Source organism: Drosophila erecta, unplaced genomic scaffold, assembly GCF_003286155.1.
Source record: "Drosophila erecta strain 14021-0224.00,06,07 unplaced genomic scaffold, DereRS2 tig00000021-arrow-pilon, whole genome shotgun sequence".
Classification (NCBI taxonomy): Eukaryota; Metazoa; Arthropoda; class Insecta; order Diptera; family Drosophilidae; genus Drosophila; species Drosophila erecta.
In genome coordinates, this window is record NW_020825198.1 from 1,339,311 (window position 1) to 1,352,676 (window position 13,366).

Consider the following 13,366-nt stretch of genomic DNA (forward strand, 5'->3'; position numbering starts at 1 on the left):
CACTGCCGGCCGCACAGCTGAGTGTCTGAAATGTGGCGGCAAATCGAAGCCGTCGAAGTCAGTTCAACTTCAACTTTGGCAAGGTGCGCGGCCGTGTGCGGAATTCGCTCGTTCATTTCTTTATTCGCTGCCGAGAACTTTTTCGGATGCTCATTTGCATGCGCTGGCCGTGCGCTGCTTGACTTTAACCGACCGATTTCGAATACGGTACGCATATGTGCCGCCCTAGCCCCGCTTTTCCAAATTATCCACCAACGAGCACAGTTCGCTGCTAACGCCAACAAACGTTGTCCAAACGTCACCTTCCCGGGTCACGCTAACGGTACCCGCATCGGAAAAGAAATTCAAACAGGTAGAGCACCGCGACCACAAAAAAGTAACGACTTCGGGCGACAGTTTGTGGAATTATGGGTACTTACTTATGTACATACTCACTTAGTCTGCAATTGCATGCGTGCCAATCGCTTGCCCATCTCGCCACGGCTCGAACTTCTTAATCCGCGCGAACGGGGCGAGATGGCCTACAAAATCAATTACCATCGCAACTTTTGCATATCCTGACAGCTAACAAATGTCCGGCCACCAAATCCAGCGATCCCAGGCGGCGCACATGAGTTTATAACTAAAAAAAAGTTAGCAAAGAAAGATACGAAAATACGAAAAAAAGCGGTTCTGCCGGTTTGCCCGTGGTCGTGGTCGTGATCTGCAGCGTCTTCCGCTGCTTTCTTTCCTTTGCACGATTTGAACTTGGACACCAAACGCAACAAAAGCTACAGCGGCACAAAAGAGCAGCAAAAGCAGGAATGCACTGCGAGAAACGCTCCTTGAGGACTATTTCAATTCATAAAAGCAAATACTTTAGTCAGTTTCTACTTTCCCTACAACTTTCATTATCATATTCCCACATAATTGGTGTTCTCCAATCACCAATCACATGCTATCAGCATGTGAGGAACTGCCACGGGCGGATGCTTCTCTCAGTGTGCCAGCTACCGCATTCGCAGAGATCTGGTTTATGGTGATGCTCCTCTAATAAAGCGAGCGTTTAGGCACCGGCACCTCAATTTCGCCACCACTCTTGCTCCTCCGTTCGCTTCCTGGGGCTTCATTCCACGTCGTCCACGAGGATATACTCCTACATGTGTATTATGGCAGGGGTTCACCTGTCTGTGTGCCTCGCTCATGATGGGGATGGGGATGAGCTTGTTTGCCCAGGTTTTATAGCAGGAACAAACAGGCAAGGCATACAAGGAGGGTCAACAGGGCGTATGAGTGTGGCGGAGGGTGATGCGCTGGCCATGAGTAATCGTCACTCCGCGGTGGATATACGACGTAGCTTGGGGGATAGATCCCCCTCCGCCGCTTGCCCACTCGCCGACCAATTGAAATTGTATCAAATTTCAATTTCGTTTCCACACTGCGACGGCCCTCCATTAATTTGACCCAGTTTTCAAAACAGCGGCAATAAGCTGCTTAAAAATAACCAACTGCAATGGTTTGAAAACGAAACCAAATGATTCGCCAAATCTGGCAGCTGTTCAAACACAAGCTCGCAACAAAAACCAACTCCGCACTCGGCAAACCATTGTCAAATACCCGGAGTCTTAAAATACCTGGGGTCTGCGGACTCGTAAAGTACGTATGGTATTGAAACTAGACTAGAGGCGATTGTAGAACACCTTTTTACGAGTGCACAAAGCATTGCCCCCAATGTCATTGCCTCACACTTGGCACCCAAAAGAAACGAGTTGGAAAACCACGCGGATCACAGAAAGCCGAATTTTGTTAATGATGTAATGCCAGCTTTCTGCCAACTAACCAGCCAAACAGACAAAGGCCAAAAGAACAAACGAAGAACCGGAGGAGGAAGTAAAATTGCACGCCTTTTGGTTCGGGTAATTGCGATATTTATTATCGCCCAGCCCTGTCATGTGCTGATTTGACTCTACGCAATATACATAATTTATGGAATACATGGAATGTAGTATTGCCGGGTCTTGGGAACACATCGACCCACACCCACAACCACCTCAAAAATGCCGAAATCGCGGCCTGATGACAAACTTGAACTTTCTCTTATCGGAATCAGTGGCGTTATCTGCTCGCTGGGTTCAACCAGTTTTACTGATATGATATTGATCGTGTACGGTCCAAATGCAAACAGGGTGCTTTTCCCTTTTTCTTATCCAGCTGCATTATGACATTCATTTATGTCTACTAAGATAAGATACGGAAATTAAGTTGAATCGACAAAAGAGCACAACAGGCCATGTAGTACATCGCTTTTCCACGAAAGACGGGGAGGTATGGTCGACTGCCAATGGTACCCTCTTGTATGAATGGGGAGATGTGTCACGAAGAGTAGAGCAGTGAAGATAGGCCAAGGAGTGGAGTATCTCTTAAAGAAATTGCACCTCCTGAAATACACATATAGAAGGATCTATCCACAGTTATCTGTACCCTTCCCAAATCCACCCGCGTAAGGCGATAATCAGCAATGTGGCAATATGCCCCACTCAATCGAGTGTACGACACAGTACAAGTATAGCAAAAATCCCCACTTGTCAAGAAGTTCGATTGGCGAGGTACCAGGAACCCGGAGCCAGAACTTCCACTCCATTCCATTTCTTTCGACGGAGGAGTGAGCTCCAGCTCGTGTTGGGATCACAATTACATCGCACCTCGGATTTGCTCAGGTTTGGTGAAGTGCCAAGTAAGGGCTTTTCGTGGAAGCCCCAAGTCGAAACTCTTATTCAACGTGAGTACGGGCAAAAAGTCAGTTTTTAAGCGGCCAAAACAGAAGGAGGGGCCAAAACGAAACCTTTTTTTGGCAGCTCTTTCAGCAGTTTTTACTTTTTTGCAATCGCCGTGGCAGTGGCAGTAAATCGCGTTCAAGATCGGCCTCAGCTGTTGACGCTTTTTATGGCTCGGAGTGAGCTAAGAAAACAGCGGGCCCTAGTGATTGTTTAATACTTAATGGTTATCCGACACCGAGAGCGAGACCAAGATCGAGACCCAGGCACTTGGCATGCGTCACAATGCCGGTCGCGATCTCCTCGAGATCTCCTCGAGCCCAGAAGCCGCGTCCCCAAAAGCGGGTGACTCAGCAGCCGCGCGTCCAGATTCGCGCATTTGCAACCGGCTCGATAAGTTTGCCCAGCTTGAATTTTAATTTCCAGTCTTTGCGGGTGCGAGAAATGACGACGACGCTCGTTTGAACGAATTCGATCATCGCTCCTCTCGGTCAGCGGCCTTTGCCGGGTTCTTCTCTAACTCTAATGATCCATTCAGTGGGATGATCTGCAGAGCTATTCTCAGGGCTTGAGTAATCGCCGATCTCGAGTGGATGGAAAGCAACACCTTCTCCGTTTCGCCTTTCTTCGATTCTGTTTCTACTATCACAGGCTTTCAGTTGAGCGATTTTATCCAGTCGGGCTGCAATCTAGCCTGATGATGAACGAATAACTAAGTGTTAGAATCACGCAGTTACTCAGAATATATATGGTAGACAGTTTATTCCGTTTTAGACAGGGATTGTTGGATTACAGTACTTCAAGCCCTGGCCATTTGGAGCAGGTGATAGAGGGGCACAATGTTAGCGTTGCTCCTGCCGTCGAGGAAGTTCTGGTGGGACAGCACGGTCCTGCCCTGGAAAACGCCAGGAATGGCGGCGGAAGTGAGTCCATCGGTACCGGAGAGTTGGCTATCGACCTCCCCAGCCGTCGAGGAGCGATAGAAGGGATAGTAGGGAAAGCCGGAATAGCCTCCATAGCCAGGATAGCCAAAGCCCCCAATTCCATAGCCGCCGTATCCGCCGTAGTAGTTGAAGCCATTGTAGTAGGGATTGTAGTAGGGGCCCGGAGGAGGAGGTCCTGGCGGAGGAGGTCCGGGTGGAGGTGGTGGGCCCCAAGGACGAAGCGGTGGCGGCGGATAGGCGCCCGGTCCTGCCGACCAGGGCGCTGGATAGCCATACTGCCGCGGGTGCTGCTGCTCCTCTGGTGGATAATAGTAATGGTGTTGTACTGACGGTTTCGGGGTGGTCGGCGGGGCTCCCGAGGACATCACCAGCTTGATGCCGCCCTTACCAATGGTCTTCAGCAGGTGCTCGTCGATCCCGCGTCCACTACCCAGCGGATCGTCCAGCACCTGTTGCTGCTTATCGTTCCTGGCCTGTCCGGTGACCAGGCTTGTCTGCAGCGGCGCTTTCTCCTGGAAGCAGAAGCCGCTGGCCAGCAGCTGCAGGATAACTGAACAGGATGTGTCCCTCTTTCTAGACAACCGACAGCTCGTACTCACCCAAACCAATCGCAGTCACACTTCGATCCATGATCTCTCTCGGAATAACCTGACCACTGCAGCTGCATTGCCCTTTTATACCCGGTGCATCATTGATAATCCCACAGCTTGTTCCCGGTTTCCTCATTAGAATAACCCATGCAGTGGCCCAAATTTGGGATGCCTTTCTTTCTTTTCTGTTCATCAACATCTCCATCTCGATCTCCATCTCCAACTCAATCTCGAGCTCGAGCTCGATCTCGGATCGATCAAGCACCGTTCTAATAACTGCGCTCATTAATTTGCATATGGGGCTCTGTGGGATCCCTCCACTTCTCAGTCCACTTCCATAATCGTTCTGCCAGCCCTGCATTTTCCCAAATGAATTGAAGAGTTCAATATCCCGCGATAATGCTATTTGATATATGACGTTATTTGTATGCATATAAAGATGCGCGGTGCCACTGAAGAAAAATATTTCGCGAAGCTTTTGAGTTGGTCACAAATTCTTTAAAAATATGTGTCCTTGAACGCAGTTTATCATCCGCTGCCATAATCTTTGGTTTCCTTCCTTCTTTGCGACTTATCATTGTTTGCTGAAATTTATTTCTGGCTCCCGCTGGAAAGCAAATCAGCCTCTGTTCTTGGTTCCCAGTTTTGGGACTGGACTATTTCTTTCGGTGTGCGATTAATGGGTTAGGAACTCATGGTTTTGGGTTCCGTTATGGGTCGTGTGTCGCAGACATGTTTACGACTCGTCGGATACCACAAAAAGTGGAGTTCTCTGTTACATCACCCGGTGGAGTATTTCTGGCTCGGGAAACCAGTTCTCCACTCTATTAGCCAGCTGAATGGGGATTAAAGAACGCGTAGATCAAGCCGATAGAAGCGACTCCCCCAGGCAAGAGAAAGTCAACGACTTTAGGGAGAAACCTGCTTATTGCAGAGCACTATTTTAATTACTTACTCATTAGAGTTTACGATTCAATTGATTACTCATATATGTTTGCATGTTTACCAACATCCCTGGCTGGTTTATCTAATCATGCAAATATCTGTGGGCTTGCCCGACACCTAGTCCACGTTGGTATGTAGAATCCCGCTGGTATCTGTTATCTGCTATCATATGGACGTGCCAAAACGGGGATCCCAAACTGTCTGCCTTCCCACTTGGTACCTTACCTTAAACAGACGTAGCATAATCTTAGGCGACCGTTGGGCTGTCAAAGGTGCTAAATGAGTGCGGAATGACTGCAAATGGGTGATGTACTCATATATGATCGCTAACCACTGCCATCTGTCCTACGTGCAATTAAACAATTATGTGACAAGCATCGAATCACGGCGAGCTCGTCTCCACGACTGGGACGTGTCTGCCGTCTCTGCGAGAATTCCTAGGAAGTCTTCCCCGGCAAACATTTCGCAATTAGTCAGGCATTCGTTCGAGTTCCCCCAAGCGAACCCCTTCCAAGTGGCGCGGAGTTGATGGAAACACACAATAGTCGAGGCAATTGCAATCGAGTGTGTGTACTTACAATGTTTTCATTCGGCAATGACTTATTATTTAGCGCACTGATAGCTGATAACACTGTGCTAATAGCACTTTTCTGAGTCGGGGCTCTGAGTTCTGATTTCTGAGTTCTGAGCCCTGAGCTCTGACTCAGAAATATCCCAAAAGCGCGGCAGTCATCTAAAAATCTTCGAAGCATTAAGTTATTATTTAGATTTTGCGGATCATTTTTATTCTCGAATTAGTTTTGGAGGCAGAGCATTGGGAGAGCACAAGAGCAAGGAACTTATGTATATTGAAATCAAATCCTTGATCTGTGCCATAATGGATACGCAGGACTACCTAGAGTAAGCTGTGCTGAAATTTAGAAAAAGTTTTTGGGTATTATCGGTTGTAAATCATCAAGAATAATACTTGATTAGTTGTCTGCACGATTTTAAAGCCAACAAACTGGGTGGAATAGCCACTGCTGGCTGAGCTTATGAATCAACTGAAAAGAATTAGTTGCTTAGAATGACAAACTCACTTGATTCCCGGCAACAGTCCCGAGATTCAGCATGGAGACGGTACTCATTATTTGAGGATTGACGCATACGACCAAGATCTATCGCGATGTCAGGTACTTGGAACCTCGGAATACACCCGCTCCGGAATTCTTTGCTGTGCTGTGTTTCTGTCATGGTCTCCTAAATCGGGTCCCGAGTTTATTCGCGAAAGGCGCTATCTAATCGGCGACTGATTGGCGACATGGCCCTCCTCATCGCAGCCATAGGTATATTATCGTTGATAAATGTGCCGACTAAAACAACACAAATTCCGACGAGGCCGATTGATATGTGGAGAAGAGAAGTATTGATGGTTAAAACGCCTCAACTTCCAGCGGATCGGTTTAGTTTGCCAACGGAGCCGTCAAAGGGCGGAATATGCGCGGAATCTGACACATCCTCCAGAGATTCGACAGTTGGAGCTATCAGTGGTGTTGTGCACTAGTGTTGTGGAATAGTCTAGTCTAGTACTTGAGCCGGAACAAGGAGAACCGAATAAACATGGCCAGGTAGCAACGGAGAGAATAGACGCATCTCGAGATGTGCAATTGTGCCTCAGTGACCTAGTGAATGCATTGAAAGTAGCTAACCCCACAGATATTAGACTGGTATTCTTAAGATACAAAGCCCACTGGCCTATTGGCCAATCCATTGCATAATCAATTCTTTTATGGATTTACCCGCCGCGTATCAGCACAACTGGAGCAGTCGTCCAATAAAGCAAACTCTTAGCACTTACCCACTTCCCTGGCCCCATGAAATATGGCATTGATAAGGTGAATTGCACCTGCCCACCATTATTTCTATGGTTCTATAAATACAACAGATTGGTTTCTATTGGGTCCCATATAAAATATCACTGGATAAGTCTGATGAGATCATTTCGAATTGATCAACAAAAACCGCATTCACGAGTCACTATCATTTTCCTGATTCATTTCCGCAGGATTGTTCAAAAATAAATTGTTAAAATGCGAACTGTGTAAGCTTACCAAAAATCTTATCTTTCGGCTTTCGCCTTTCGCAGGGGCTTTTCTGAATTGGTTTTCAAGAGGTTTGTCCTAATCAAGGTTGTTAAACACGGCAACCCTTTCAGCTGGGCACTAAGATTAGGTTCCTCAAAGATAAGATTCGTGAGGAGGATTTTCCCAGGAAGTTAGAAGTCACAAAATCACAATGGAGAACTAATCTTTTCCTAGGGGATCTGTTGTTAAGGAATCCTTTTAATGCTTATACGCCCCCGTCTATTATTTTAGTTTTAGTTCCCAACTGAAGATGGAGACGGGCCTGCACGAACGAGATCGTGCTGGAGTCCAGGACTTTGTGCTCCTCGAGAACTACCAGAGCGAAGAAGCTTTCATCGAGAATCTGAAGAAGCGGTTCCAGGAGAATCTGATTTATGTGAGTAAAAACTAGTTTGTTTAACTCTACAAGTCCTTTGCAATAATGGCAACGATATCCTTCTTCCTAGACCTACATTGGCCAGGTGCTGATCTCCGTGAATCCGTACAAGCAGCTGCCCATCTACTCCGAAGACCATGTCAAGGCGTACAGGAACAAGCACTTCTACGAGATGCCCCCACACATGTGAGTCTCAAAAGTACCAAGTCCCATTGAACCACCTAAATAAGGCGCCATCCTGTCCAGCTTCGCGGTGACGGACAACGCATTCCGTTCGCTGATCGAGGAGAACCGCGGCCAGTGCGTGCTCATCTCCGGAGAGAGTGGTTCCGGCAAGACGGAGGCCTCCAAGAAGGTGCTGCAGTTCATAGCCGCCTGCTCCGGCAACCAGACGACCGTCGAGGGCGTCAAGGATAAGCTGCTGAAGAGCAATCCCGTGCTGGAGGCCTTTGGCAATGCCAAGACGAACCGGAATGACAACTCCTCGCGCTTCGGCAAGTACATGGACATCCAGTTCGATTTCAAAGGAGCTCCGGTCGGAGGCAACATCCTCAACTACCTGCTGGAAAAGTCGCGAGTGGTGGCTCAAATGGGCGGCGAGCGCAACTTCCACATCTTCTACCAACTGCTGGCCGGTGCCGACGAGGCCCTTCTGAAGGAACTGCGTCTGGAGCGGGCTCTGGACACATATAGCTACCTCACGGACGGGGTGAGTAGGCAGCCTGGATGGGGTGGGCAATAGGTCTCTGATCCTCGAATTCTAATCCACAGCCCAATGGCACTGTGACGAGCATTGACGATGCGGACAGCTTTAAGCAGGTCCAGCAGGCCCTCACTGTGATCGATTTCAGCAAGGAGGAGCAGCGCGAGATCTTCGGGATCGTGGCCAGTATTCTGCATCTAGGAAACATTGGTTTCAGTGAGGTGGAGGGCAATGCCAAGGTGAACAGCCGGGATCTGGTGGTCACCGCTGCTCGTTTGCTGGGCGTGAATGCCAGCGAACTGGAGGCCGCCTTAACGCACCGTACCATTGACGCTCGGGGGGATGTGGTAACCTCACCACTGAACCAGGAGCTCGCCATCTATGCCAGGGACGCCTTGGCCAAGGCTGTCTACGATCGACTGTTCTCGTGGCTGGTCCAACGCCTCAACATCTCGCTGCAGGCGAAGGAAACGCGGGCGTCCAGGAACAATGTGATGGGCATTCTGGACATCTATGGCTTCGAGATCTTCCAGAAGAACAGCTTTGAGCAGTTCTGCATCAATTTCTGCAACGAGAAGCTGCAGCAGCTGTTCATCGAGCTAACCCTGAAGTCGGAGCAGGATGAATACCGCAGGGAGGGCATCGAGTGGATACCTGTGGAGTACTTTGACAACAAGGTGATTTGCAACCTGATCGAGGAGAAGCACAAGGGCATCATCTCCATACTGGACGAGGAGTGCCTGCGACCAGGAGATCCCACGGATAAGACCTTCCTTGAGAAGCTCACCCAGAAGTTGGCCCAGCACCACCACTATGTTTGCCACGAAAAGGCGCCCGCCCACATCAAGAAAATCATGCTGCGCGATGAGTTCCGCTTGGTCCACTATGCCGGCGAGGTCACCTACAGTGTCAATGGGTTCCTGGACAAGAACAACGACCTGCTGTTCAGAGATCTGAAGGAGACCCTAAGCAAGGCTGGCAACAGCATTGTGAGGAGCTGCTTCCCGGAGAAGGAGCTCCGCAGCCTGAAGCGTCCCGAGACGGCTATCACCCAGTTCCGCGCTTCGCTGAACAACCTCATGGACATCCTGATGTGCAAGGAGCCGAGCTACATTCGCTGCATCAAGCCAAACGACCTGCAGACTGCCAACGTCTTCAACGATGAGTTGGTGCTGCACCAGGTCAAGTACCTTGGGCTGATGGAGAATCTGCGTGTGAGGCGAGCTGGTTTCGCCTACAGACGTACGTATGAGCTCTTCCTGGAACGCTACAAGTCGCTGAGCAAGTCCACCTGGCCCAATTACAAGGGACCTGGTGGCCCGAAGGCGGGAGTCCAGCAGCTGGTGAAAGATTTGGGCTGGGACGAGGAGAAGTACAGGGTGGGCGAGACGAAACTCTTCATCCGCTGGCCGAGGACCCTGTTCGATACGGAGGATGCCTACCAGGAGAAGAAACATCAAATAGCGGCCATCATCCAGGCCCACTGGAAGGGATTGATGCAGAGGAGGAAGTACCAGAAACTGCGTGCTCAGGTGATCATCCTGCAGAGCTACTGTCGCCGGCGGTTGGCCCAGCAGGCGGCCAAGAAGCGCAGGGAAGCCGCCGATAAGATTCGTGCCTTCATCAAGGGCTTCATCACCAGGAACGATGCCCCGAATGGGTTCAACGAAGAGTTTATTGCCAACGCTAAGCGGATGTGGCTACTCCGACTGGCCAAGGAGCTGCCCACCCAGGTGCTGGATAAGAGCTGGCCCCATGCCCCCGGACACTGCGAGGAGGCATCCGGCATCCTCCACCGCCTGCACCGCCTCCACTTGGCCAGGATCTACCGCCTGCAACTGACGCCGCAGCAGAAGAGGCAGTTCGAGCTAAAGGTCCTGGCGGAGAAGGTCTTCAAGGGCAAGAAGAACAACTACGCGAGCAGTGTGTCCTCCTGGTTCCAGGAGGACCGCATCCCCAAGGAGCACATCCAGCGAGTCAACGACTTCGTGGCCAGCACCTTCGGTAGCGAGCAGCTTAAGTACCAGTCCTTCTGCACTAAGTTCGATCGCCACGGCTACAAGTCCCGCGAGCGCTTTATCCTGCTGAGCAACAAGGCTGTCTATGTCCTAGACGGGAAGACCTACAAGCAGAAGCACCGCCTGCCGCTGGACAAGATCGACTTTACGCTGACGAACCACAACGACGACCTGATGGTCATCCGGATACCGCTCGATTTGAAAAAGGACAAGGGCGACCTGATTCTGATCATTCCGCGCATCATTGAGTTCAGCACGTATATCATTGACACCGTGGGAACAGCATCCATCGTCTCCATTGTGGACAGAAATTCGTAAGTTGTAAAGCGGTTATACCAGTGGTTTTCTTTTGACTGAATGTTGTATTCGATCCCAGGTTGGAGCACAACGTGGTCAAGGGCAAGGGCGGCGTCATCGACATCCAGACGGGCGCTGAGCCCGGAGTGGTTCGTGATAAGGGCCATCTAGTTATCGTAAGTACTAAGGGGCATGGAGCTCCAACTCCACATGAGAAAACGTCCCTTATCGTGGTGACATGCTGACATACAAAATATTTCGTTTCAGATTGGAACGCAATAAGGAATTTACTATGACTTTCTACAGAAAAGTGGCTTTAAATCAAAAGACCTTTGTTTTGTTATATTCGTGTAATTTATAGTGTAACTATGTATTTTTGTTACTGCAGCGTCTGAGAGTTGTGTATTCGGATTTTATATGACTAATGTTCCAACTAAATGTATATTGTTTATTAAATATATATAAATATATTACAATTTGTATATGAATTGCGTTCTTATCTCTCACTTTAATTTTTTTTAAGTAGAAACGTGGCCATTTTTTCTTAGCTCTTATCTACTTCATTTCGAAAAGTACCACCCACTCGATTGGCAAGGGCAGCAGTCGATAACTTTGCTTCGAAAGTAAAGTCTGGTGCTACCAGACTAAGAAAGATTTAAAATAATCTCGTTAAATTCGAGCATAACTCACTAAGCAGGTCTTCAGGTGAAGTTACTACTGAAATTAAGATAAATAAATAGGCTAATGGCGATAATTACATTTTAGACCGTAGCTGAGAATGTTGTTTACTTATTATCCAAGTTTTAAGTATTTTCAGTATTTATTTACGTGCGTGCGTTAGTTGATCAGCACTATAACACTTTACGCCTCCGGTCACACTGTTACCTTGCTGTCTTTTTCTTGCTCCAGCACTTTTACATAATCTTGAAAACTCAGCGTAAATATCGCCCAAAATACGTGCACTGCACTTGTGCACCGCGATACTAACCCGGGTGCGTTTCCGTTGCAGGAGAACCGAGATGTCGTTCACACAGATCGCGCGCAGCTGCAGTCGACTGGCGGCTACTTTGGCCCCACGGAGGGTCGCCTCCGGCGTTCTCGTCCAGTCACAGGCCTCCAGGATGATGCACAGGATCGCCATGCCAGCGATGACCAGCCAGTTGAGCCAAGTAAGCGATCGTCCAGCGGAGCAACTTCCTTCGCAGGACCCCCAATCGCAGTTGCAGACCTAACCTCATTGCAAACGGCGGGGTTTCGAGATCAGAGGGTTCCAAATCAATTAATTTCGTGCTTTGAATCTCGAAAACAACAGACGAACCTCACCATGTGTCCGTCGAACCACCCAATTTGATTGCATCATATTGTTTTGCATAAAACATGATTGTTTCCTCTATCGCACACACACACCTGCAACACCGGTGCCTGCACTTGTGTGCGGTTGATAGTACTACACTGGAATTCGGCTACAAGTGACCTAAACATTCTTAAATTTTAAAACATGTGATTTCTAAGAACTCTTCACCGTTGTCAGTTAGTTACCAATCAAATTATGTTTCTACGCAAATCTAAGCAAAAGATTTTGCGGTATCTAATCAATTTGAGCATACACAATCGAACCGCACTTGAAATTATATCTATATTTGCACTGCATTCAGACTCTAAAGCAATACAAAATAATTTAGTTGAAATTCATCAACTTTAAATTTATAAAAAAGTCAAAGAGGTCGAAAGAACGTTTTATGCACTATAACCTATAATATAAATTGTTATTAAACGTATCACTTATCAGGATCACTTACCAATCCAATTAGTCTTAGGAAAGTAAAGATTCATTAGACAATGTCATTCACAGAAGTTCGGAGTGCGCAGCTACTCGGCCAAGAGCACCATCGAGGACATCAAGTTCCGCGTGCTGAAGGTTGTCTCCGCCTACGACAAAGTCACAGCCGAGAAGGTAAAGTACCCACTTCGTGGCGCCACTAACCCGGTATTTGTTTCATTCCTCTCTTCTCGGGCCGGCCATAAACCAGGAGTGCCGTGGTCGCTGGCAAACGCAATTGGTGCGCAGATACTCGGCGAAACCGCCGCTCTCGCTGAAGCTGATCAATGAGCGCGTCTTGCTTGTGCTCAAGCTCTACGACAAGATCGATCCCAGCAAGGTAAACGCCACATATTGCCTTTGCCAGTGCAATGGTCGCCTCAGAAATCAGAACTGAACAAAGCTGATGTAACTTTTGAATATCCAATGCTAATGGCTCGCAATTACAGCTCAACATTGAGTCGCACTTCATCAACGACTTGGGACTGGACTCCTTGGACCACGTGGAGGTCATCATGGCCATGGAGGACGAGTTCGGATTCGAGATCCCCGACTCTGATGCCGAGAAGCTGCTTAAACCTGCCGACATTATTAAGTACGTCGCCGACAAGGAGGATGTGTACGAGTAAATTGTAATTGTAATGCAAGCCATTGAACGGATTACACTTAAATTTAAATAGAAAACAAGTCAAATACAATTTGATCAACTGAATAAACCAATAAACCAAACGTTAAATTAACTTGAAGAGTCAGCAATTGTACACGAGGGCTTATAATTGACTGCAGAATACCAGCTAA

The 13,366-nt window shown here is 48.3% G+C and overlaps 3 protein-coding genes across 8 annotated transcripts; 2 read left to right on the forward strand and 1 right to left on the reverse strand.

The window, feature by feature from the left end:
* Positions 1 to 19: 19 nt before the first annotated feature.
* Positions 20 to 11,230, forward strand: LOC6545725 (myosin-IB). Of its 4 annotated transcripts, none has more exons than XM_026977212.1 (7): positions 20 to 207; positions 7,587 to 7,731; positions 7,802 to 7,917; positions 7,978 to 8,440; positions 8,503 to 10,766; positions 10,829 to 10,925; positions 11,017 to 11,230. In XM_026977212.1, exons 2-7 carry the CDS (start codon positions 7,606 to 7,608, stop codon positions 11,029 to 11,031), a joined length of 3,081 nt encoding a protein of 1,026 aa, XP_026833013.1. In that variant the 5' UTR covers positions 20 to 207; positions 7,587 to 7,605; the 3' UTR covers positions 11,032 to 11,230. The 4 variants fall into 4 exon arrangements, with proteins under 4 accessions (XP_026833013.1, XP_015013617.1, XP_026833012.1 ...); XM_015158131.2 differs by having other exon boundaries at positions 59 to 352; XM_026977211.1 differs by lacking the exon at positions 20 to 207 and adding an exon at positions 5,926 to 6,132.
* On the reverse strand, positions 3,487 to 4,399 carry LOC6545724 (annexin A7). The gene is made up of 2 exons (XM_015158075.2): positions 4,297 to 4,399; positions 3,487 to 4,247 (listed from the first exon to the last, which is right to left on the reverse strand). Exons 1-2 carry the CDS (start codon positions 4,325 to 4,327, stop codon positions 3,553 to 3,555), a joined length of 726 nt encoding a protein of 241 aa, XP_015013561.1. The 5' UTR covers positions 4,328 to 4,399; the 3' UTR covers positions 3,487 to 3,552.
* A 349-nt stretch (positions 11,231 to 11,579) lies between the features above and the next one.
* LOC6545726 (acyl carrier protein, mitochondrial) lies at positions 11,580 to 13,314 on the forward strand. 3 transcript variants are annotated; one of them, XM_001971086.3, is made up of 5 exons: positions 11,580 to 11,686; positions 11,759 to 11,918; positions 12,602 to 12,688; positions 12,780 to 12,908; positions 13,018 to 13,314. In XM_001971086.3, the coding sequence occupies exons 2-5, from the start codon at positions 11,769 to 11,771 to the stop codon at positions 13,195 to 13,197; spliced, it is 546 nt and encodes a 181-aa protein (XP_001971122.2). In that variant the 5' UTR covers positions 11,580 to 11,686; positions 11,759 to 11,768; the 3' UTR covers positions 13,198 to 13,314. The 3 variants fall into 3 exon arrangements, with proteins under 3 accessions (XP_001971122.2, XP_015013619.1, XP_015013618.1); XM_015158133.2 differs by lacking the exon at positions 12,780 to 12,908 and having other exon boundaries at positions 12,602 to 12,703; XM_015158132.2 differs by lacking the exon at positions 12,602 to 12,688.
* The last annotated feature ends 52 nt before the right edge of the window (positions 13,315 to 13,366 follow it).